Here is a 25016-nt window from a genome sequence, read left to right on the forward strand (position 1 = left end):
ACTTTTATTTGTCTAAGTACTGTCTATACAGTTTTCCAAGCGGGATGTACCAGTTTGCATTCCCACCAGCAGTGAAGCACAGTTCCCTCTTTTCCACAACCTCTCCAACACCTGTCATTTCCTGGTTTGTTGATGTAAATCATAGAATGGCTAACTAAAAAAATTAAAATAAAGGGAGTCGGGCGGTAGCGCAGTGGGTTAAGTGCACCTGGCACAAAGCGCAAGGACCAGTGTAAGGATCCCGGTTGGAGCCCCTGGCTCCCCACCTGCAGGGGAGTCTCTTCACAGGCGGTGAAGCTGGTCTGCAGGTGTGTATCTTTCTCTCCCCTTCTCTGTCTTCCCCTCCTCTCTCCATTTCTTTCTGTCCTATCCAAAAACAGTGACATTAATGACAATAATAACTACAACAATAAAACAAGGGCAGCAAAAAGGAATAAATAAATATTAAAAAATAAAACAAAATAAAAAATAAAAACAAACTATAAGACCAAATGCTATTGACAGCAACTGTCATTCATTGTTATAGGAGTGCAAAATGATATAGACATGTTATGTCTATATGAATATGTTCAGCAAATTTCTTGCAAAACTTATAATAAGCCTACCTACAATATGATTCAGCATTCTTGCTCCTCGGTACTCACCCAAAATGAGTTAAAAATGTACATCTACATAAAACCTGCACACAATTTTTTATAGCAGTTTTGTCTCATAGCCAACAAAACTGGAAGTAACTAATTTACCATCTATGGTTAAATGTATTAAATAGAGTATATCTATGCAGTGGGATATAATTCTGTGCTGAAAAGAAGGGAACTCTCAAGCCACAAAAAAAAAAAAAAAACACGCCAAGAAAACATAAATGTCCACTGCTTGATGGAAAAGCTAGTACGAATAGCTGCATCCCATCTGATTCAAACTACATGCCACTTTGGAAAGGACAAATCTATGAAGAAAGCAAAAGATCAGTAGTTGCCAGAGAAGATGAGAAAGGAAGAATAAGGGGAGACCAGAGGATTTTTAGAATAGCAACATTATTATAAATTTCAAAAACCGTAAGATGCTGGAACACAAAGAGGGAAATGTCATGGAGTGTATCACTGTCATTTTATTAATTGTAAGAAATATACCACACTAAAGAAAGGTGGTAAAAATAGGGGAAACTATGTGCAGGGGAAGGAGTCTATGGGAATTCTTTGTACTATCTGCTTACTTTTTCAGTAAATTTAAAGCTGTTCTAAAAATAGCATCTATTAATTTAAAAAATAATAACTCAAGTCCTAACCACATGTACTGATTCCTGGTAAAGCAACTATATAAGTGATGTGACATTTTTAGAGGACTTCTAGACTAGTGGGTAAGAACATTAGCATCAGTTTCACAGTCCAAAGGTTCATACCTCCCTGTTGCACAGTTGTAAGCAAATGCCACACATAAAATATTGTGAAAACTCTCCAGGTGCATATTTCTGCCATCTACGTAAATATTTTTCTGCATCTGTCTGAGACAATCATATTCCAATTTCTTAGGTGAATTAAATAAAATATCCCATTATTTTCTTTTTTACTTTTTTTTAGTACTTTTTTTATATTTATTTTATTTATTCCCTTGTTGTTTTATTGTTGAAGTTATTATTGTTGTTGTTGTTGTTGGATAGGACAGAGAGAAATGGAGAGAGGGAGGGGAAGACAGAGAGGAGGAGAGAAAGATAGACACCTGCAGACCTGCTTCACCGCCTGTGAAGCAACTCCCCTGCAGGTGGGGAGCCGGGGTTCGAACCGGGATCCTTATGCCAGTCCTTGTGCTTTGCGCCACCTGCGCTTAACCCGCTGCACTACAGCCCGACTCCCATCCCATTATTTTCTGAAGTCCAGATCAGCAAAAAAAAAAAAAGCTTTCAGTTCCATATTTCTGGGGAACATTCTTAGAAATGTAGTAAGGTTCTTGTTTTCTTTGAGGGGGAGATAGAACTTAAAAGCAAATTTCATACATTAGAGCACTAGAGGGCGAATCTTTTTCTTTGAGTTTGCAACCTCACATCTATATCCATTAAGGCATCTCCAGGCTTTCAAGGGAGAGACCCTCAATCATATAGCCTTTTGTGCATGTCCCTCTGTAGTTCTGTACTGGCTCATATTATTTCCTGGCTTCCCTGGACTACCTGTTTTTAATCACTTTCTCATGATGCAAATTCATGCCCATCACTCATGCATCTACTTAAAAAAGAGCAAAGCAACTTGTATTGTTTTATAATGTGCATCCTACCAACTGCTGAACACAGTAACTAGGACCCAATAACAGACTTTTACCCAAATGTCCTCTAAGGAGAAGTCAGAAAGGCAAGGGGCATAATTCTGTTAAAAATAATTCTTTTTTTTTTTTTTTGCATAAGATTCTTATTTGTGCTTTCAAAATTATATGGTAGCTTAATGAAACATACCTTCAGCAGCATAATAAATGTATATGGATTGATTACATTAGCATAAGAGGAAGGTTGGAGAAATGTGTACAAAGAGAAAACATCAGGACACATGCATTTTAGAGAAAGAAGTCCTGATGCATCAGCAATGGGTGTGGCCTTTAGATGGGCTATTACTTTAGTGGTATGGACAAGTAAGGAAGATGAGGAAAGCGAGGCTCAAGCTAAGAACAACAATCCCACCAGGTGAGAGCCAACCTTCCCTTACCCAGGGTGTGAGAAAGGATTCTATAATTATTCATCTATAATATAGTGGTGACCTGACAGGGTGCCAGTGGGAGTTGGTTGAATCTAAGTTTTGGGGAAATGTGACATTTACAACTTAGTGAATGGAGATACTTAATCTTTCTTCTTGTAGAAGAAACTCCCTCATAAAGGACAAACCCCAGGGCCAGTGATAAACTGAGCTGCAGGTCAGAAAGCAAGGCTAATCTAGAGAAGAGCTTCAGATGGTACAGCTCAGGGGATCATGATTCACCCTTATAGACACCAGAGACTAGGATTATAGCAGCCAACTACATCCAAAGCACCCTCCTGCCAACAAATATCCAACTACAAATGTACTTCTTTTTGATCTCCAGTGTCACCTGTGGAACATTAACTCCCCAATTCAGAGTACTGTGATCTTAGAATTTAAAACCTAGTTTCTTAGGGTTATACACTTACACTTTCTCAGAAACTGTTTCTTTCACAAACTGGTTGGCATCTTTCCATTTCCTTTATAACTTCACTTAGAAATCAAATGAGGTAGTATTCTAAATACAACTGTTGCTTGAAGAGTTAAGTCCATGTGTTTTTTCCTATGTATGCTGAGGAGGTCATATAATACATAACAGAACTAACACATTTTAACAAATAAGTATATTTCAAGTTTAGGGAAGCATGAAGAGCTGTGAAAGCACCTTTTTATGCAAAATATTTATATAAGAGTATAAATAAAATGTGCACCACAAAGTAAAATAGACTGGGGCATACAGAACATGGTCAACATGATTAAACTTGTTTAAAAATAATAGCCACTGAATTTTTTTAAAGCTTCCATTTTATAACTAGAGCTGGAGGAGAGATCATTGTACACATAAAGGTTCACTTCCCTGTGGCGACTTTCTAGCCAAAAACAATGTACACAAGACTTCAGTGAACCCTTACAATATGTATTTATCAATCTGGGTTTTCAGTTTTTAAGTTGGTAGCACAGAACTATAGATGTGTAATGTTTGCACCTCTCTTCCCATACCTTCATCTGAAAGACTCTTGAAATCCACAATCACATCAAGGTATTGCTACTTGATAGAAATTTTTCAGTAAAATAAGATGCTATTCTTCCTACTCTTCAGCAATATGACTTAGGAATAGCTTCTTTTGAAAAGTGCCTCAGATAGCCTTTTGAAAAGTGCCTCAGATAGCCTCAGATAGCCTATTTTGAAAAGTGCCTCAGATAGTCTGGTCTAAGAATAAAAACAATCTCAAATGAATATTGCCTTGATTGGTTGCCTTTTTTTTGTGGAAAGAAGGATTTTATTTCTTTTTTAAATTTATTTACTTAATAAAGGAGACATTAACAAAACCGTAGGATAGGAGGGGTACAACTCCACACAAATCCCACCATCCAATCTTCATGTGAGGAGCTCAGACATTTTTTAGGACAGCATTTTTTAAAAATTGTTTTAGTGAAGAAATACTGATTTATAAAACTGTTATCACAGGAGTACATTTTCACATCTCCCTAAAATAAGTGTCAGCACATCTTATCTAAAAGGACAACATTTATAAACCAATTTGATCTTTGTATTTCATTGATTAGAGGTGAAATATTGCATTTGTCATTACACTTGAGTTGCATTTTCACTGTGTGTGGCCTATTTGCATACAAACAAAAGAGCTTATTTTTAAAAGAGGGTTTCTTTGTTTTTATTTTGGTCCTTTGGGATGACTGTAGTAAGAAAGGATCAAGCCATTTTCATAGCTTGGATTTCACGTGTTGTTATTCTTTACCTCCTCATCCTCACCAACCATTTCTAATTTATTGGCACCCAGTTCTGAGGTCTTTGTCTTATCTAGATAATTACAATAGTTTCTGGACTGGTTTCCTCTCAGTATCATTTACCTTGTCATTATCTTTCATAAAAAAAAAAAAAAAAAAAAAAACTGATTATGAAGCTCACTGGCTTGAGAGATTTGCTCCTTTTTCCTTATAAGAGAGTGGTTGTGTTTCTTAGCAAGACATTCTTAAATAGCTTAGCAAGGCCTTTTACAGACTGAATCCAGTTTTTCTTTGTTGCTTTTATCAGTCAATCCATTTAATATTTCCTCCAGTCACACTTAAATTGTAAACTATTCCTTGACCTTCCCAGGCTCTTTCAAGACATTCCCTCTCTCTATCTGCAAAGCTTCATTTCACAATCCCTTTGAGGTCCAGAACTCACTATTGAAACCTTTTCTGACCTCTTTCCCTCTTCTTTTTATCATATCTGTATCTCCCACCCTTTGAAATTACTTTATTGAATCTTCCACTATAACAGTTTCCTCATTGTAAAATTTTTCTGCTGTGCTCCAAAAGAAGAGGGAACATGTTTCATTCCTGTTTGTATTCCCAGTACTTAGCATAACATCATAAACAACAGTCATAAAGTTAATATTTATTAGTTGATTGCCTATAAGCTATATTCTTGATTAAGTACTTTAAATATCACTTCATTAAGTCTACACAATAAGAATAAGCATATTGAGTTTTACAGATGAGGAAACCAAGTTTCAGAGAGGCTAAATCACTTGCCCAAGGATACAAAACTAATGAACTCCAGATTTTAAGGCATATAGAATTGAAACAGTTTTAATTTCTACCAATAATGTTTTAAGGCTGAATTAGCATGTCACAAATGTTAGTATACTTTTTTTTTAATTCTAATTTCTGTAGGTTTGGTTTGGCAGTTTGAGTAAATCTCTCTACTCTGCTGTATTTATTAACTGTGTGACCTTGAATAAGTCACCAAACCTCTACTTCCTGTTTCTCCTCCAGGAGAGAAAAAAAATACATAACTCACACAGCCACTTAATAATTTGAGGATATCATTGCTCATCACAGAATTGCTTAGTTCTTCCTGCTCTAACCAAGAGCTTCATGTTTCTCCATTTCCTCACTTAATCCTGACTCTCTGAAAATGTAAAGCTAAGCCTTCTAATGGACAAAGAGACTAAGTATTAGAAAAGTGAATAACCTGCACAATTTTCCTTTAATATAAGGGAAATATTCTTCCTAAGGAGTTCCAGAACTGAAATGGGGCCTTTTTGCCATATCTGAAAAGTATATGAAGGGATCAGTCAAGCACCGGTCATGAAAAAGACAAGAGGCTTTAAAGAGACTGGATTTGGTTTATTTTCCCTTTTTTCTGGCAGCCATGAATGATCAATATGCCAGGGAATTCTACTGGAAATAGAATCTTAGATGAAACATTGAATGTGCACATTAATTTTTCAGCGCCCTGTTGTCAAATTCTCTATGACCCACAAATGTCTACCTTCTTCTCCCCTGAATCCTTAGTCAGGTTCCCTGATCTCTTCATTTCACTTTCTCCCAACTCCTAGGCAAAAATCTGTGGCCACTTCTTACCCAGTCAGGAGGAAAGAAAGTAAATGCTGTTCTCAGACAGCGTCTTATGGTGTTCAGCCTTTCAAAACCCCCTAGCTTCTGTATTCCCACCTCTCACCTATCTCCTTCCATTTGGTTATCTCTCCTCACCTACTGGTGCCTTAGACACCAGACTTTCACTTGCTAGACACAAGTGTTTCCTGAGTTCTGGTAGATAATGTAAATGAGCAAAGCTGACCATATGGGAGGACCCCACTGGAAGCCAGAAAGCTGCCAGATTCACCAGTCGTTACCATATGAGAATGTGGGTTACCATGTTTTTCTGATTTTCCAGAGGAACTGGAAAGAAATTTTATGTGAACTCTCCATACTTTTAAAACACTGGAAATTAATTATAATGATGTTCTTTTCTTTTAAAGACTATTATCTGAACACACACCTTACATATGATAAAGCCATCCTAGATAATTACTGAAAAGAAAGTAGACTGTGTATGTACTGGTTTGTTATGAGGTCCCTCTCTCACTACTTTTCAATCCTCTGATCCCACTTGCCTGGATTGACTTGTATCTAAATAAAGTTTTTAAGAGTTTGCAGTTTCATATCTTAACACTTGTTTCAATGTTATCTCAATTCCTGAGGTAAAGCACAGTAGCTAAACTTATGTAATTTATATTCCCTGAGGCAATGGGACCCTGAGGGCTTTTTAACTATAAAGTAGATTTTTTAGTTTAATCACTCACTCCTGGCCAAGAGATAAAATAGGGTGGGGGACAGACAGCACAGTGGTTATGCAAAGAGACTCCCACACCCTGAGGGTCCAAAGCCCTGTGCCCAGTTCAGCTCTGCCAATAGCCAGAACCAAGTAGGGTGGCACTCCTTGGCCCTGTGAGTTTCTAAACAAATCTTGTTTGTACTCTGTGGGTTCTGAGGCAATTATTCACTGTGTCTCCCAATTCATAATGAAAACAATGTAGAAAGGCTCCCCCTATACAGCCCCACCTCCAGACCACTGGGAATGTAAATCTCCTAAATTGTCTGGTCAGTTCTCTGCCCCACCCACCCACCTCATGTCAGCACAGGGCCTCCCCACTGCTGCTCTAGCCTCCAGAGACAGTAGCAGTGGGGATTCACAGTTGCAAGTGGTGAGGCTTAGGGGATCCTCTCCTTCTTTCAACAGTCTTTTTTTTTTTTTTTTATGAAACTCAGATAAGAGATGGTACCTCAGTTGGCAAACTGCTGGACTGTTACCAGCCGCTCCTGAGCAGGTAAGGGCTTTTAGCCCCAGGAATCTCTCCTTAATCCCCTCTCTGTCCAGAAGCCACAGGTGTTTGCACTCACCAGTGATTTGGTGGATTCCCAAAGTAATCCTAGTCTTGTCTTGTTCATTCTCAGATGATCCTCTTTGCTATTCCTACTTGATCTCCTAGTTGATCAGAGGAAAGTAAAACACAGCTGCTGCTACTCTGTAGCCCCTTCCCTTTTATATATATATTAAAGAGAGGATGAGGATGTAGATAGGGAAAGAGACAGACACCTGAAGCCCTGCTTCACTTGTGAATATTTCACCCTGAAAATGGGGACCAGGGCCTTGAACCTGGGTCCTTGCAAACTGTAATGTGTTTGCTTAACCAGGTGTGCCACCGCCTGACCCCTTTATTTATATTTTTTAATTGCCACCAGGGTTTTCACTGGGACTCTGTGACTGCACTATGCTTCTTAGTGACCATACCCCCCCTTTTTTATAGGACAGAGAGAAATTGAGAGGAGGAGGAGGAGATAGAGAGACAACAAGTGCACTACTTGACTGATTGTGAAGCTTTCTCCCACCAAGGCTTGAACCTAGATCCTTCCACAGAGTAATATTTGCACTCAATTGGGTGCATCACCATCCAGTCCATATAGCAGGCCTCCTAATTATAGATAAAAGAGTGATAATTAGAGATAAAAGAGAGGAAAGCTTCCAATGGAGGGGATGGGATATGGAACTCTGGTGGTGGGAATTGTGCGGAATTATACCCCTCTTATCCTATAGTCTTGTCAATCATTATTAAATCAATAAAGTGAGAGAGAGGGAGGGAGAGAGAGAGAGAGAAGACTTACTGCCGATGAGTTACATGAAAGTCAAACATCAAAGCCACTTAAAATTTATTCTATGTTGTTTCCTAAAATCTTTCAGATAAATTCCTGTCTTATTATTGGCAATCATACACATATATTTATAAAACTTTGCTTCTGTATAGGACCTCTATTTGACTCAGCATCTTTTCTCACTGTTAAAAAACAAAAACCTTCTTAAGTAAACTAATATATAAATATCCCATTCCTGCCCTTTCTAATCCTTTATTCACTACTATATGTTTCCCTTATATCATATATCTAAACTACTCCATTTTCAGTGATCTCTCAAAATGTGTTTTGCACTATTCAGAGATCAAAACTAGTGCCTTGGATCAAAGCAGCCCCTCCAGACATTGAGACATTATGTTAAAACAAATTTTTCACCTATAAATATACCTTTCTGACTTCTCTAAAAAAAAAAAAAAAAAAAAAAAAAGACTGGCTGTACTGGACCACATTGCTGCACACAGGACTTAGTGGTGACCAACAACGTCTTTCAAGATGAGGCCTATTGGCTGGTGTAACACAACTTCCACTATTTATAAGTCATGAGGTTGCAATAAGCCACAGACCATCATCACTCAGTTCTCTTATCTCGGGTTCTCCATAAGCATTTACACTTGTCACTCCTGACTTGAGTCTGTACCTCACCACCAGATTACATTTAACCTATTTCTATCATGTTTAACAAATCACTGTCTATTTAGCAATATTAATTTAAAATTTAAAAAACTATTTCTGTTGTCCTAGCAATCTAGAGTCAACTACTTTTGGATATTTTGACATATTTCCTACCTAGCTATCTGATTTGTATGCAAATTTGTGTTCATAATTCCATAACCTTTATTTTACTTATTGGATAGAAACAAATAGAAATCAAGAGGGAAGGAGGTGATAGAGAGGGAGAGAGACAAAAAGACACTTTCTTTTTATTTTATTTTATTTATAAAAAGGAAACATTGACTAAACCATAGGATAAGAGGGGTACAACTTCACACAATTCCCACCACCAAAACTCTGTATCCATCCCCTCCCCTGATGGCTTTCCTATTCTTTAACCCTCTGAGTGTATGGACCTAAGGTCATTGTGGGGTGCAGAAGGTGGAAGGTCTGGCTTCTGTAATTGCTTCCCTGCTGAACATGGGCATTGAAGGGTCTATCCATACTCCCAGCCTGAAAGAGACACTTTCTACACTGCTTCACCACTTGCAAAGCTTTTCCCCTGTAGATGAGGACTGGGGGCTCGAACCCAGGCCCTTGCTCACTGTAACATGTACACTCAGCCAGACATGTCACCACCTGGCTCCTTTAATTTTTAATTTACTTTACCATTCACCTGCTATGAAAAAATTTAGTTTGACTCTTATATTTCATTATGTTAAAATACTGTAATAAACTTTTATTTTTAATTCTGTTTCCATATCTTACTAGTAACTTATTTGGATTAAGGTAAAATTACTAGAGCAAGATGTAGAAGAACTTTTTATGATAAAGAAAAATGGTAGTTATATATCTTCTAGAGTTAGAGATAAAAATTTAAGTGCATTATTCTAATGAGTAATGAGCAAAAAAGTTCTTTATAAGTTAAAGGAAGACAAAATATATGAGATCATGAAAACTAAAAACAGAGGTCATTTGTGAGAACTTGTATTTCATTCCCGGTGCCTCATATTCTAAAGGGGTATTCCAATCTCTCTTTTTCTCATAAAATAAATAAATAAATAAATAAATAAATAAATATAATGTTTAAAAAGTTTGTATAAACAAATACCCATCCTGATACCACCTGTGTACTCTACATCCTTGGTCAAGTTTTCAGTTTATTTAGCATCTTTGTTCCATAACTGTGATATTTTAATACTTTTAAAATTATTATTATTATTATTATTATTATTATTGTTACTAATACTATTACTATTGTTATTATTACTTCCAGGGTTATTGCTGGGACTCAGTTCTGGCAATATGAATTCACTGCTCCTGGAAGCCATTTTTTCCCATTTTCTTGGGTAAAGGGATATTGAGAGAATACATATTTAAAGTATACTAAAGAGGGAGCTGGGTGGTAACGCAGCAAGTTAAGCGCACATGGTGCAAAGTGCAAGGACCAGTGTTGGTCTGCTAAATTCTGCTTCTAAGACCTCTTCTGTTGAATGTTGGTCTGCTTCTAAATTCTGCTTCTAAGACCTCTTCTGTTGCACTGCTTACACTGTGGTCTATTTACATAATCACTATGTTACCTGGGAACCGCCCTGCCTGCAGGGCATTGGTTTAATCCCCACTGGTTCCATCACTTTTTCCTTCTCCCCACCCCTTATCCTATGTACATCCTCTTCTGACCTGACACTTCCACTTCAGGAGATATATATATAGGACAGGACTAGCTAGATCAAACTGCATCCCCGCTCATCAATAAAGATTGAACTGTGTCCCAGCTCAGCCATGAATCCCTGGTCTTCTCTCTCCCACCTGGGAAGCTAGATTGGCAACCAAGGACAGGCGGAAGGATTATGGTTCGAGCCCCAGCTCCCCACCTGCAGGGGTCACTTCACAGGCAGTGAAGCAGGTCTGCAGGTGTCTATGTTTCTCCCCACCTCTCTGTCCTATCCAACAATGATGACAGCAATAACAACAACAATTACAATAACTACAATAAAACAACAAGGGCAACAAAAGGGAAAATAAATATAAAAAATCTTTTAAAAAATAATTTAAAAAATATAAAATAGACTAAAGATAAGTAAATAGATCTTTTGTCCTCAATGAGCTAGTTACAGTGGTAAATACATTGTTTTTTTTTAAGTATCAGTCAAAGGTGCAAAGTTTCACAGTTGCATGAAGGTACTGTTTTCTATTTGCTAATAGCTGATACTATATATTAAATAAGTCCCAGAGTCTTGAGTCTGTTTTGAACTGGTGTCAAATAACAAACAGTAAGTCATTATGTACTTACTAGTAGTATCACCTTGTGGAAGCTTTCTAACTAACTTCAGTGCCCTCATCTGTAAGATATGCTAACTAGCTTTCACAGATGCCATGGAGATCATTAGAATGTACAGTGATATAGTCTTATGGAAATAAAATATTTTAGATATCACATTCTTTTATTATTTCTTACATTTTTAATTGTTTTCAATTTCTTTTGCTCTACCTTTTTCTGATTCACTTCAGTTAGGAGGTTTTTAAATTGCTGTTTCTTTAATATTTGTTGAGAGTCAGCAGTGTATTATTTACATTATGTTTTAAATCAGTAAATCACTGGCATCTGTTCAGTGATCTTACCAACAAATCTATTCCTGCAATTCTAATTAACTCTATCCCCTCTGAAGATTCCTACAGGCGCTTCCGCCAAGCCATCTTCAAAGCAGCTTCCCAAGCCATTCCTCGTGGGAGACGTGCTAACTATACGCCTTGTCTTGATGCTGAATGCGAGCAACTACTAAAGCAGTATGATGAGTCGGGTGACCCAGATGTGGCTGACCATCTCATTGCCTCCCTGGATGCAGCACGCCAAGCCCGCTGGCAACAACTCACGGAAAGTCTGAACTTCACCCACTCAAGTAGGAAGGCCTGGAAGCTTCTTCACAGACTGGGTGCCGGTAGCCAACCCTCTCCCATCTCCCATCCTCCTGTATCTCCAAACTCAGTGGCCAGTCACCTAACTCAAGTTGGACGTGCTAAAATCGACCCAGTCTGGAAAAGAGAAATTTCCCATGAGTGGTCATCCCACTTCCGGTTATCTTGTCCATCTCCAAAACTCTCTCCCTTTACACTGTCTGAACTGGAAGACGCTTTGAAGAGGGTTAAACCGGGAACAGCTGCTGGCTATGATAACATCACCCCAGAACTCATTCTTAACCTGGGCCCCACGGCAAAGAAGTGGCTCGCTTCATTCCTGTCCCACATCTTGGAATCTGAGTCTATGCCAAAAGTTTGGCGTCATGCGAAGATAACAGCGGTTTTGAAACCAAAGAAAGACCCAGCACTGGCCGCCAGCTATAGAACAATTTCTCTCCTCTCCGTGTGTTACAAACTCCTTGAGAGGCTGCTTCTGTCACGTATTTCTCATCTCACAGAGAAATTCCTATCACCAGCCCAAGCTGGTTTCCGCCCAGGAAGATATACCTGCGAACAAGCCCTGGCCCTCTCAACTTACATTGAAAATGGATTCCAGAAGAATTTAAAGACAGGTGCTGTCTTTGTTGATCTCACAGAAGCCTATGACACGGTATGGCACCGTGGTCTCCTAGTCAAGATCTCAAGATGCCTGGCTCCATGGGTGGCCAACACTATATCGTTTCTTCTCCAAAACAGAAGATTCCGGGTGCATCTGGGTGACAAGTCTAGCAGATGGAGACTTGTCTCAAGTGGCCTCCCCCAGGGCTCTGTTCTGGCTCCTATGCTATTTAATATTTACATCAATGACCTCCCAGAAACTTCTTCAAGGAAGTTCATCTATGCCGATGACATCTGCTGTGCAACTCAGGCATCAAAGTTCGACATCCTTGAGGAAACACTCACAAAAGACATGTCTCTGATATCTGATTACTGTAAAAAATGGCGACTAATCCCTAGCACTGCAAAAACGGTATCATCTGTTTTCCATCTACACCATGCCTCGGCCTCGCGTGAGCTTAATGTGCAGCTTGGCGATACGAGAATCCGGCATGAAGACCAGCCAGTCTATCTTGGCGTTACTCTCGATCACACTCTGTCATTTCACAAACATCTCATAAAAACTGCAGCAAAGGTGGGCGCGAGGAATCACATCATTGCAAGACTGGCCAGCTCCTCATGGGACGCGAGCGCTTCCACACTACGATCATCATCTCTGGCATTATGCTATTCCACTGCAGAATACTGTGCCTCAGTATGGTTCTGTAGCCCCCATGTCCACTTGGTCAATTCCAAATTATATTCCTCCATGAGGATAATTTCTGGAACCATCCATTCCACCCCGGTCCCATGGCTGCCAGTTCTTAGCAACATCACCCCGCCAGATATTCGTCGGGATGCAGCATCATCTAAGTTCGTTTCCCACATCTACGCTCCACCGGACCTGCCAATATACACGGATATCTTCGCCCACCCTGTCCAACGCTTGACGTCTCCTCACCCAATCTGGTCCCCTATGCCTACACTGAACTTCTCTGTTCCAGTCTCTTGGAAACAGAGTTGGCAGTCAGCTGAGGTAAAGAACAAACACCTCATCACAGACCCCTGCAAGCGTCAACCCGGCTTTGACCTAGCACGTTATTTATTATTGGGCCCTCCTCAATCGCTATCGAACAGGCCATGGCCGGTGCGCCGCTATGTTCCATCGCTGGGGAGCCAGAGACGACCCGAACTGCCCCTGTGGCTACAGACAGACTATGACCCACATAGTCAACGACTGCCACCTCTCCAGATTCAAAGGAGGTCTCAAAACTTTACATCAGGCTCAACCTGATGCTGTTGACTGGCTACGGAAGAAGGACAAATGCTAGAAGAAGAAGAAAGTAAATCACTGAGTCAACATGAGAGCTCACTTGGATATTATGCCTAAATTGTAACACACTCAACTTCAGTTTAAGTGCAGCCCCCACTACACTGCAGGAAGATTTGGTACTTGATATCTCTATCTATCTGTCTACCTATCTACCTATTATCTGAAAAAGTCAGCCCGGAGCAGTGAAGCTCTGGAGGTGAAAAAAAAAAATCAATAAGTTATTAACCGCATTGTATTTCTTTTGTCATTTCATTATTTTATCTATTCCTAGTTAAGCTGTACAAATAGTATGACAGTTATTTCTTCTCTCCACTGTGTTTTAAAGTTTTTAAGTTCTTGATAAAGCTGTATTGCTTGTTTTGTTGAAAATGATGATTTAGATGCATATTTTGGGTAGTTATTTATTTCAGATTTCACTAATAGTTGGTTTCTAGTAAACTTGAAACAAATTGATTTACTAATTAAATGCCCCCTTTTTGGTTGTTGTTCAACTTTATTTTATTAGTGATTTAGTAACCATTTATAACATTATAGAATTACAGGGGCCCTTTGGAATATAACTAAAATGTGCCTACTAGCTATCTACAAAATGGAGGGAACACCCCCCCCCAACACTTCATCTGCACTATTCCAGCCTTTAGGTTCATGATTGCTCAATAATTTGTTTGGCTTTGTATGCTAACTCTCTTTTCAGCCACCAGGTTCCAGATGCTAGCATGATGCCAATCAGACTTCCCTTGGCAGACGACCCCACCAATATATCCTGGAGCTCCGCTTCCCCAGAGCCCCACCCTACTAGGGAAAGAGAGAGGCAGGCTGGGAGTATGGATTGACCAGTCAATGCCCATGTTCAGCAGGGAAGCAATTACAGAAGCCAGACCTTCCACCTTCTGCATCCCACAATGACCTTGGGTCCATACTCTCAGAGGGTTAAAGAGTAGGAAAGCTATCAGGGGAGGGGAGGGGATATGGAGAGCTGGTGGTGGGAATTGTGTGGAATTGTACCCCTCTTATGCTATGGTTTTGTTAATGTCTCCTTTTTATAAAGAAAGAAAGAAAAAAAGAAAGAGAGAGAGAGAAAGGAAGGAAGGAAGGAAGGAAGGAAGGAAGGAAGGAAGGAAAGGAAGGAAGGAAGGAAGGAAGAAAGAAAGAAAGAAAGAAAGAAAGAAAGAAAGAAAGAAAGAAAGAAAGAAAAAAAGAATTACAGGGGTATAGTTACACACCATACCCACCACCAAAGTTCTGTGCCCCACCCTCCACAATGAGTATTACATAGTTCTCACAAAGTCTTAGAGAAAGCTTGAACACTTTTTTTTGCAATATCATGCATTTCAATTACTTTTATTCTACATATGAATTGCTCATTCTTTGTAAAATTTTTATTAAATCTTTTTGATCAGATCAATGTTATCCCCAATAACAAAGAACTGTGACAAGGGACCAGGTGTTGATGTACCTGGTTGTTACCATGCACAAGGACCTGGGTTCAAACCCTTAGCCCCCCACCTGTTAGGAGAAGCAATGATGCCAGTGTCTCTCTTTCTCTCTCCCTATCTTCCCCTCCCCTCTCAAATTTTCTCTGTACTATCAACACACACACATACACACACACACATATATAAATATATGAAGGACTAGGGAGACAGCATAATGATTATACAGAAGATTTTCATGCCTGAGGTCTGAGATCCCAAGTTCAATCCCTAGCCCCACCATAAACCAGAACTGATCAGTGATTTAGTATCTCTCTCTTTCTCTCTTTCACTAAAACAAGTAAAAAAAATAATAGTAATAAAAGTCTTAAGTAAATAAATAAAAAAAAAAAAAGAGGACAAAATGGCCACTAGGAGCAGTGTATTAGTAGTGCAGGCACCAAGTCCCAGTGATAACCCGAGTGGTAATAAATAAATAAATAAATAAATTGTAATATTTGGGTTGGTTGGCCAATAATATCCCTGAGCTATCAAAAGAAAATTTTAGATTTTTAACACTTATTATGTAAGTAATTTAGTACTTCTATATTTCAATTCCATTGAGTTTTACTTTATTGATATAACTTATGCATGATCCCCAAAATTCCATTCAGGTTCACTTTCTTCTTTCAGTCACCAGACTCACCACAGACTTCATCTCTGAGAAGTGTCAATAACAACTTTCTTAAAGCTTAACCAAACAGAAAAGACTCTCTTGATACCAAAAATCCAACATGTAAGTGACAACTGTAAAAATCCCTTTCTTCTTGGAATCCAAAACCAGTTTTAGAAAGAAAAGGAAGTATTGACTTTTGTTCTCCTGTGTTTAACTATCAAGATTGAGAAAGAAATCCAAAGAACACAAAGACGATTGTTTGAAAAAGTTTATCCACACTAATGTTCACCACAGCACTGTTTGTAATAGCCAGTATTTGGAATGCTACACAAATGTAATGGATAAATAAATTGTGGCATAAAAACACAATGAAATATTACTCAGTTGTAAGAAAAGATGAGATCTTCTCTTTTGCTACAACATGGTTGGAATTAGAGGGAATAATGTTAAGTAAGAATAAAACAACATGAGAAAGATGAATGCCAGATACTCTCATTCATAGGTGGGACTTAAGAAGCAAAGCAAAGGAAAATGCAAGGAAAGAAATGAGTGAATGAATGAATGGTGGTCTGTTTCAGTATATCCAAGAACACAGAAGAGTGATGGTCGGAAAGAATTGAACTGGTGTTAGGGACCAAGTAACCTAAGGTAGGTGGTGATGACAGTTTGGTGGTGGGTGAAGTGTGCTGACCCCTAACTTGGGGAGATGTGAAAATGTACTCTTGTAGTGATGACAAGGATGGTAAATCAGCATGTCCTCAATAAAGTGGTTACGTAAATAAATGGAGATGAGGCTGAGTCTAGTTTATGACTCTAGGTTGCTTCCACATAGTTCTTAATGTGCACTAAAGGTGACTTTGGTTCAGTGACGAGATCCTTTTTCATCACTAAATATTTTGCAGAGAAGACTATCTCTACCGTCTCTGAGTCTTAAGCTCTAAAAGATTTTCTCCCTTGTCTCAACAAGAAATACTCTGGAAAGGTCATTGAGGGCCTCAGGAGTGACATTTCAGTCATTTTCTTACTTCACCATTCTACAGAATTTGACATTGTGACTGTCCTTCACTTTGGGAAATATTTTTCTCCTCTTAGCTTAGGTGATCTAACCCTTTTTTGGTTTCTTACCACTTCTCTGGTACTCTTATCCACAGTTTCTCTTGCTCTTTTTTGTTTTTCTCTAAATAAAAGTAGACAGCTTACAAGCTATCTTTTTTCTTTTAAATATATATTGTTAAGGATATGAAATCAGGGTAGTTATGGTGGATCAAATGGAAGGCATACATTTGGGATAAAGTCTAAGTACTCGTTTTTGATAGATGTGGAACTTGGGAGACTGTGGCATCTTTCACAAAATGGAAGATACAGGAAGTGTATTGGGTTTGGACAAGAGAGAGAAAAAGAATAGAATGCACATTCTGAATTTTTGGCTTTCTAAGCTATGAGACAATATGTTTTTGTTGTTGAAACCATTCAACTTTGTGTAGTTTGTTATCACTGTCCTAATAAATGTATTGAGTATGAATAATATTTTTTTAAGAATGCACACAGAGAAAGAAACTGTGATACAGGGCTAGAGAGCATGGCAGTTATGCAAAGGGACTCTCATGGCTGAGGTTCCAAAGTTCTAGGTTCAATCCCTTGTACCACCATAAACTAGAGCTGAGAAGTGAGCAGTACTCTGGTAAATAAAATTATATATATATAATATAAATTTTAAATAATTATATATAAATACATGTAATTTTATATATTATATATAAACAAAATTATAGTTATATATTTATAATTATACCTATTCTATATAAACAAAATTATATATAATATAAATATAAATTTTAAATAACTATATATAAATAATTATATACATATATAACTTTATATATATTATATATATATATATATATATATAATTTTGTTTACCAGAGTACTGCTCACTGTGCAGTCATTGCAGACGTCGTAGTTAAATTGCAGTCATGAAGTAGACCCTAGTTTGGCATGTGTTTTCTTTTTTTCCTTCAGAGCATTTCTTAGGTCTGGATGATGATGGTGTGGGGGGTTGAACCTGGGATTTTGAAGCCTCAGGCATGAGAGTCTCTTTACATAATCATTATGCTATCTAACCTCCACCTAGACCCTAGCTCAGTATGACTGATGTCCATATAAAAGAATAATTTTGGACACACTAACAGACAGAAATAGAATTGGGGGAAAGAGAGGAAATTCCATGCCAAGACAAAGGCAGAAATTGGGATGATGCTTCCACAAACCAAGAAATACCAAATCACTGGCAAAACACTATCAAGCTAGAGAAGCCTAGAATAAATATTTTCTCACAGCTAGAGAGGTTGTGGGGACAAAGGAACCTTCCAGCAATGCTGATAGGAATGTAAATTAGTCCAACCCCTGTGGAGAACAGTCTGGAGAACTCTCAGAAGGCTAAAAATTAGACCTACCCTAAGACCCTGCAATTCCTCTACTGGGGGTATATCCTAAGGAACCAAACACAACCATCCAAAAGATTTGTGTATACCTATGCTCATAGCAGCACAATTTGTAATAACCAAAACCTGTAAGCAAACCAGGTGTCCAACAACAGATGAGCAAGTTCTGGTATATACACATGATGGAATGTTACTCAGCTATTTAAAAAATGGTGATTTCACCATTTTCAGCCCATCTTGGATGGAACTTGAAGAAATCATGTTAAGTGAAATAAGTCAAAAACAGAAGGATGAATATGGGATGATCTCAGGCTCAGGCAGAAGTTGAAAAACAAGATCAGAAGAGAAAACACAAGTAGAACTTGAACTAGAATTGGTGTATTGCACCAAAGTAAAAGACTCTGGGGTGGGTGGGTAGGGGGGGTTTCGTGTCCTGGAACATGATGGCAGAGGACCTAATGGGGGTTATATTGTTATGTGGAAAACTGGGAAATGTTATGCATGTACAAACAATTGTATTTACTGTCAAATGTAAAACATTAATGCCCTAAAAAATAAATTAAAGGGAGTCAGGGTAGCACAGCAGGTTAAGCGCACCTGGCATGAAACACAAGGACTGGCTGTAAGGATCCCAGTTCAAGCCCCAGGCTCCCCACCTGCAGGGGAGTTGCTTCACAATTAGTGAAGCAGGTCAGCAGGTGTCTGTTTTTCTTTTCCCCCTTTCTGTCTTCCCCTCCTCTCTCCATTTCTCTCTGTCCTATCCAACAACAACAACATCAATAACAGCAATAATAACTAAAACAATTTAAAAAGGACAGCAAAAGGGAATAAATATTTTAAAAATAATAAAAATTAAAAATAAATTTTTAAAAATCTTCCTCACAGTTTTCAGAATGAATCAACCTGCTAACACAATGTAGACTTCAGAGTGCTGAGACAATAAATTTCTGTTACTTAATAAAAAATATATATTGTTCTAAGCACTTCTCATGATTGAGCCTCATCAGAGTCTCACAAGCACCTATGACAATTACAACAGATAAAAATCTGAAGATACAGAGGTTAACCAGCTTGTCCAAGGTCATGCAACTAGAAAGCAGAAGACACTGAGGGATTTAGGTCCCAGCAGGCTGTTTTCAAAGTGTGATCACTTAACAACTATACTATTCTTCCTCCCTTGGTGTAGCCTGCTCTAGAATAACGCTGTCATATCTATAAAATAAGGAAATCAATGTGCTAGTCTCTTCTGTATGTTCTCTGAAAGAAGTCCAATAAGGATTTAATTGTGAATTATGGGTAAAGTGATTATTTTTTTAAAGAAGAGTCAGAGACTAAAAGAGAGAGAATTTAAACACAAAGAGTCAAACTCTTACAATGGAATTCTACAAATTATGATCATATACCAATAGACAACTACCTGATTGTTGGGTCCTTTTCTTTTTTTCTTTATTAGGGAGATTAATGTTTTATAGTCAACAGTAAAATACAGCAGTTTGTACATGTATAACATTTCTCAGTTTCCCACATAACAATCTAATCCCCCCACCCAGGTCCTCTTCTGCCATCATGTTCCAGGACCTGAACACTATTCCCTCCTGCTGCCTTCCTTAAAGTCTTATTTGGGGGGCAATGCATGAGTTTCTTTTTCTTAACTATCTAGCTCAACAGAAACAAGTGCTGGAGAGAATGTGGTGAAAAGGAACCATTTTACACTGTTGGTAAGAATGTAAATCAGTCCAGTCTCTGGCAAGCAGTCTGGAGCACCTCAAAGTATTAAAAATAATACATACAATCCTCTCCTAGGTATTTAGTTTTTAGTATATAGTCCATTCCTCTCCTAGGTATTTCTCCAAAGAACACAAAAACACATATCTTATGAGATCTGTGTATACCTATGTTCATAGCAACTCTATTTGTAGTAGCCAAAATTTGGAAATGACCCAATGTACAATAACAAACAAGTATTTAAGAAAGTTGTGGTGTATATAAGGAATAATGAAATTATTATTAATGAAATGTTAAGTGAGATAAGGCAGAAGAAGGGCAAATATTGGATGGATGGTTTCATTCATAGGTGAAACTTAAGAAACAAAGAGAGGGACATATAAAACAAAAGACTAGCTTTGGTTTACTGCAGCAGATCCAAGGACTCTAAAAAGGGACGGAGGTTCAAGACCCATTGTCCTATGATAGGAGATAATGATTAGTGGTGGGTATGGTGTGTTGACACCTATGGGGGAGATAAGAAACTGTACACATGTGACAACAGAAGTCCTATAACTCATCATTTCCCCAATAAAATAATTTTTAAAATAGGAAGTTGTGTATAGACACAGTGGAATACTACTTGTTAGAGGAAATGATGAAATTTACTCATATGCTACACTTGGATGGAACTTGCAGGAATTTTGCAAGTGAAATATGCCAGAAGGAGAAGGGAAAATTGTTGAATAATCTCACTCACAGCTAGAACTTAAAAAACAAATAAACAAAAAAGAGAAAAATACAGAGTGAAACTTTAATTAGTTGTGGTCTATCTTGATAGATCCAAGGAATCTAAAGGGGAGAGCGGCGCAGGGGTTGAGGACTCAGTTTCTCATGATAGAGAGCAATGGTAGTGGGTGTGTTGTTTGACACTTATTAAGGGAGGTAAGAAATTATACTCACAGCGCATGTGGCACAGAGCACAAGGACCGGCATAAGGATCCTGGTTAGAGACCCCGGCTCCCCACCTGCTGGGGGGGGTTTGCTTCAAAGGCGGTGAAGCAGGTCTGCAGGTATCTGTCTTTCCCCCTCTCTGTCTTCCCCTCCCCTCTCCATTTCTCTCTGTCCTATCCAACAACAACAACATCAGTAAGAACAACAATAATAACTACAACAATAAAACAACAAGGTCAACAAAAAGGTCAACAAAAATAAATAAATGAATGAATAAATATTTTTAATAAGAAAGAAATTATACTCACAAAACAACAATGGGGTGGGGATCAAAAATAAATAAAAGGAAAAAAGGAAAAAGAAAAAAAAGAAATTATACTCACATAGTAATGACAGTCTTATAAATCAGAATTTCCTCCATGAAGTGATTTGAAAAAGTATATCTCATTTAATTTTTGAATCACATTTAAGATGTGATTCAATTTCAAAATCACAAAGAAGATAAAGTGATCTATATTTCAGAACATTTTGTGTACATGTGTCATGTTTAAAAAATATCAGAACTTTACATACTTATCTTTTATTCCTTAATTTAAACACATTGAGAATTACTCGATAGCAAGGTAAAATACAGGGGAAGATGTCAATAAACTTGGGATCCATTTTAAAAGCATATCTGAGGATATTAAAGGGTGTCGGCTATAAGGAGATTAAAAGGGACTAGAACCCCAGTGCCCTATGGTGGAGAGAGATGGCACTTTTGTGGTGGAACAGGTGTGTTGGCACATATTTAGGGAGATATGAAATTATACCCCTGTGACATCAGTCTTATAAAACAACATTTCCTCAACACAAATAAATAAAAAGACTTGTATTGTTCTATAATATAATATTTAATGATTGCATAATATTCCATTATGGTTATTGCATAACTAGCTAATTGTCTATTTTTAGACATTGAGGGTTTTTAGGCTTCCCACAAGTAGAAACAACAGCAAGAAAAATATTCATACCACTAAAACTTCACCTGATTATATCCTTTGTAGAAAGTTCTAAAAATTGAACTTGTTTGGATGAAAGGAATATACATTTTTAAGAGCTTATTACACGTATCGCTAACTTTTTGTCCAAAAAGATCATATTACTGGGAGTCAGATGGTAGCGCAGTGGGTTAAGCGCACATGGCGTGAAGCATAAGGGCCAGCTTAAGGATCCCAGTTCAAGCCCCCAGCTCCCCACCTGCAGCGGAGTTGCTTCCTTCACAAGTGGTGAAGCTGGTCTGCAATTGTTAATCTTTATCTCTCCCTCTCTGTCTTCCCCTTCTCTCTCCATTTCTCTCTGTCCTTTCTAACAACAACAACATCATCAACAACAATAATAACTACAACAATAAAAATGGCAAGAAAAGGGAAAAATAAATAAATATTTTTTAAAAAGATCATATTACCACCAGCAGATAGTAAGGACACAAATGGACCTCCCTTCCTAACAATATGTAGAATTCTGCTTGCCTACTTGAAAAAAAAATTTTGATAAAAAATAAAATGGTAGTTCACTGTTTTTATTTGCATGTTTTTATTTCTAGTGATACTAAATATCATCAATTAGCTATTTAAATTTAAAAATCTCTTGTTCATGACCAATTATTAGACACTGAAACAGAATATTACAGTCATATAAATAGTGACCTGTGATTCTAGTGTGATCTGTAGGCAGTGTTAGCATAATTAAGTGGTATTACTTCTAGGTTCCATAAAATATATAAATACTAAAGAATTTTTTTTCTCATATGTGAAACATTCCAAATTTCTACTGGAGGAGAAAGAAATTTTCTTCATTTGAATATTAAAAAGGAGATATTAGGTGAAATTTTCATTCTAATCTTCTGAAATAAAAATAGAAAAGTGATTTCCCAGCACAATAGGTATTGAGTAGGTGAGGGTTACCTGGATTTTCAGGCAGTAATAAATGACTCTAGCAGCCATGTCCGTGAGAAACATGGGTAGGACGTCTTCCAAAAAATCCCTGCTACTGGGGCCTGCCACAGATTGAAGCTTTGTGGTGGGAGTCAGGCAGTGGCACACCCTGGTGAGCACACATGCACAAGGACCTGAGTTTAAGCCCCTGGTCCCCACCTACAGGGAGAGCTTCACAAGTAGTAAAGCAGAGCTACTGGTACATCTTTCTCTATCCTCTATCTCCCCCTTCTCTCTTGATTTCTCTCTGCCTCTATCCAATAAGTAAATAAAATAATTAACAATTAAATATGGTATAGAGCAAAGCAGAGAGATAGATTTGGTTCTTACTAGTGTGCAAATTTGAGGAAGATATTTCGCCCCTTTATGTTACCGCTCTGTCTCAGTCTGAAAGTCATAGCAGAGATTTAAATGCAGTGAAATAGCACAAGAAGACAGGATACTATGTATGTTCAATACCCAAGAGTAAGTGGTATTACTTGACTTCTTTCCACTACCTCATACTACTCAGAATCTCCCATGGCTAGTTTATGACTCATTATCTAGCTTCTGTGTTTTCTTCTTTATATCTGCGCTTCCTCTTCTTTTTCTTTGACAAGTTTCCTAATGTTTCTATCTTATTCTCTCACCCTCAGGTCAAACTGATCTCAATAATTCTCACCTTTGGGTGGCAAATATCTTTGTTTGTAAAATGTTTTTCAAAGGACCAGGGAGGTGGCTCATTAGTAGAGCATTACTTTGCAAGTGTGAGATTCTGGGCTTGGTTCCCAGCACAGTATGAAAGTGACAAAAGACAAAAACATGAGAACTTCAAGGATGGTGGTACATGGTAGTGTTCTGTTCTCTCTCTGTCACTTCCATTCTCATAAAAAAGAAAAATTAAGATGAAATTACAAGTTTTCCCACCTTGAAGCCATGGAGTCAGTAGACTATAAACTCTCAAAATGGAAGCTTTAGTTAACTTCACAGTATAGACTACTTTTCTAACTATTTCTGTTTTGGCCCTTATATTCAAATACCCTTAACACATACCAGAATTTTGGGAATTAAAGAAAAAAACAGCACAATCTTCAACTGAGATCACTTAGCTCATAATTGCCAATCATAAAATAATAAGAAGGATCACTCACCATTCAAGATCCATCTTGCTTGCTTTTGCTGTTGGCCCAATGACTGGGAATGACCCTGCTTTTCTGTGTTGTCTGTGTTAGTCCCAGTGAGAGTAGAAGGAGGAGCAAACCCTTCCACGCCTGTGAAAACTTCCTTCTCAATGGCCATATACCATGTAACTTTTTTTAATAAAGGCTGTTCCTCTTTTTTTCTACAGATTTTGCTGACACTTGTGGAAGAAATTTAACTCTTTCCTTGCATTTGAATTTGGTGACATCAATCTAAGTGTAACTTTAAAAGTCATCCAGTGGTTTGAGTTTAAGATGTGACATCAAAATAAGCCTGGCTAAAAACCCCTCCCTTGAAATTACTTTTTAAAAAGGCCTAGAAAATCAGATAATTAAAAAGAGAACAAATCTCAGTACTATAAAATACAATAAAATAACATACAACAATTGACTACTATTATTATTACTATTTTGTCATGGCCAGAACTTCATGGCTCTAAGCTCTTTTTCAGAGAGAGAGAGACTGAAGTTTCCTTCAGTGCAATGAGTGCCTGACATAGACCTGAGCTATGTGAAATAATGATTAACGAGTCTATTGGGTAAGAGGGGTACAACTCCACATAATTTCCACCACCAGAGTTTCTCATTCCATCCCCTCCATTGGAAGTTTTCTATTTTTATCTCTCTGGGACTATGGACCCAGGATCATTATGGGATACAGAAGGTGAAAGGTCTGGCTTCTGTAACTGCTTCTCCACTGGACATGGGCATTGGCAAGTCAGTCCATACTATTAGCCTGTTTATATCTCTCCCTAAAGGGGCAGGGCTCTGGAGAGGTAGGGTTCCAGGACACACTGGTGAGGTCCTCTGCCCAGGAAAGTCATGATGACCTCGTGGTAGCATCTGCAACTTGGTGGCTGAAAAGCATTAAGATAAAAAGTAGAAAAAATTGTTTGATAGTCAAGAACCTAAAGGTAAGAATATAGCAGATGAGATTTGGGGGTCTCTATTTTAGAAAAGGCTAGTAGGTCTATTTTTTATTTTATATTTTATATACC

At 38.0% G+C, this 25016-nt stretch overlaps 1 protein-coding gene across 6 annotated transcripts in view; it reads right to left on the reverse strand.

Moving 5' to 3' along the window:
- Nucleotides 1-24454, reverse strand: part of CD86 (CD86 molecule) — an 88842-nt gene extending 64388 nt beyond the window's left edge. The window contains exon 1 of one of the 6 annotated variants that reach the window (XM_060198296.1): nt 23971-24454. In XM_060198296.1, the coding sequence (XP_060054279.1) occupies nt 23971-24118 (148 nt within the window). In that variant the 5' untranslated portion in view covers nt 24119-24454. The remainder of the gene's footprint in view (nt 1-23970) is intronic. The other 5 variants (XM_060198297.1, XM_060198287.1, XM_060198288.1 and 2 more) reach the window with 5 other exon arrangements.
- Between the last annotated feature and the right edge of the window lie 562 nt (nt 24455-25016).

Source organism: Erinaceus europaeus, chromosome 9 (assembly GCF_950295315.1).
Source record: "Erinaceus europaeus chromosome 9, mEriEur2.1, whole genome shotgun sequence".
NCBI classification, from domain to species: Eukaryota; Metazoa; Chordata; class Mammalia; order Eulipotyphla; family Erinaceidae; genus Erinaceus; species Erinaceus europaeus.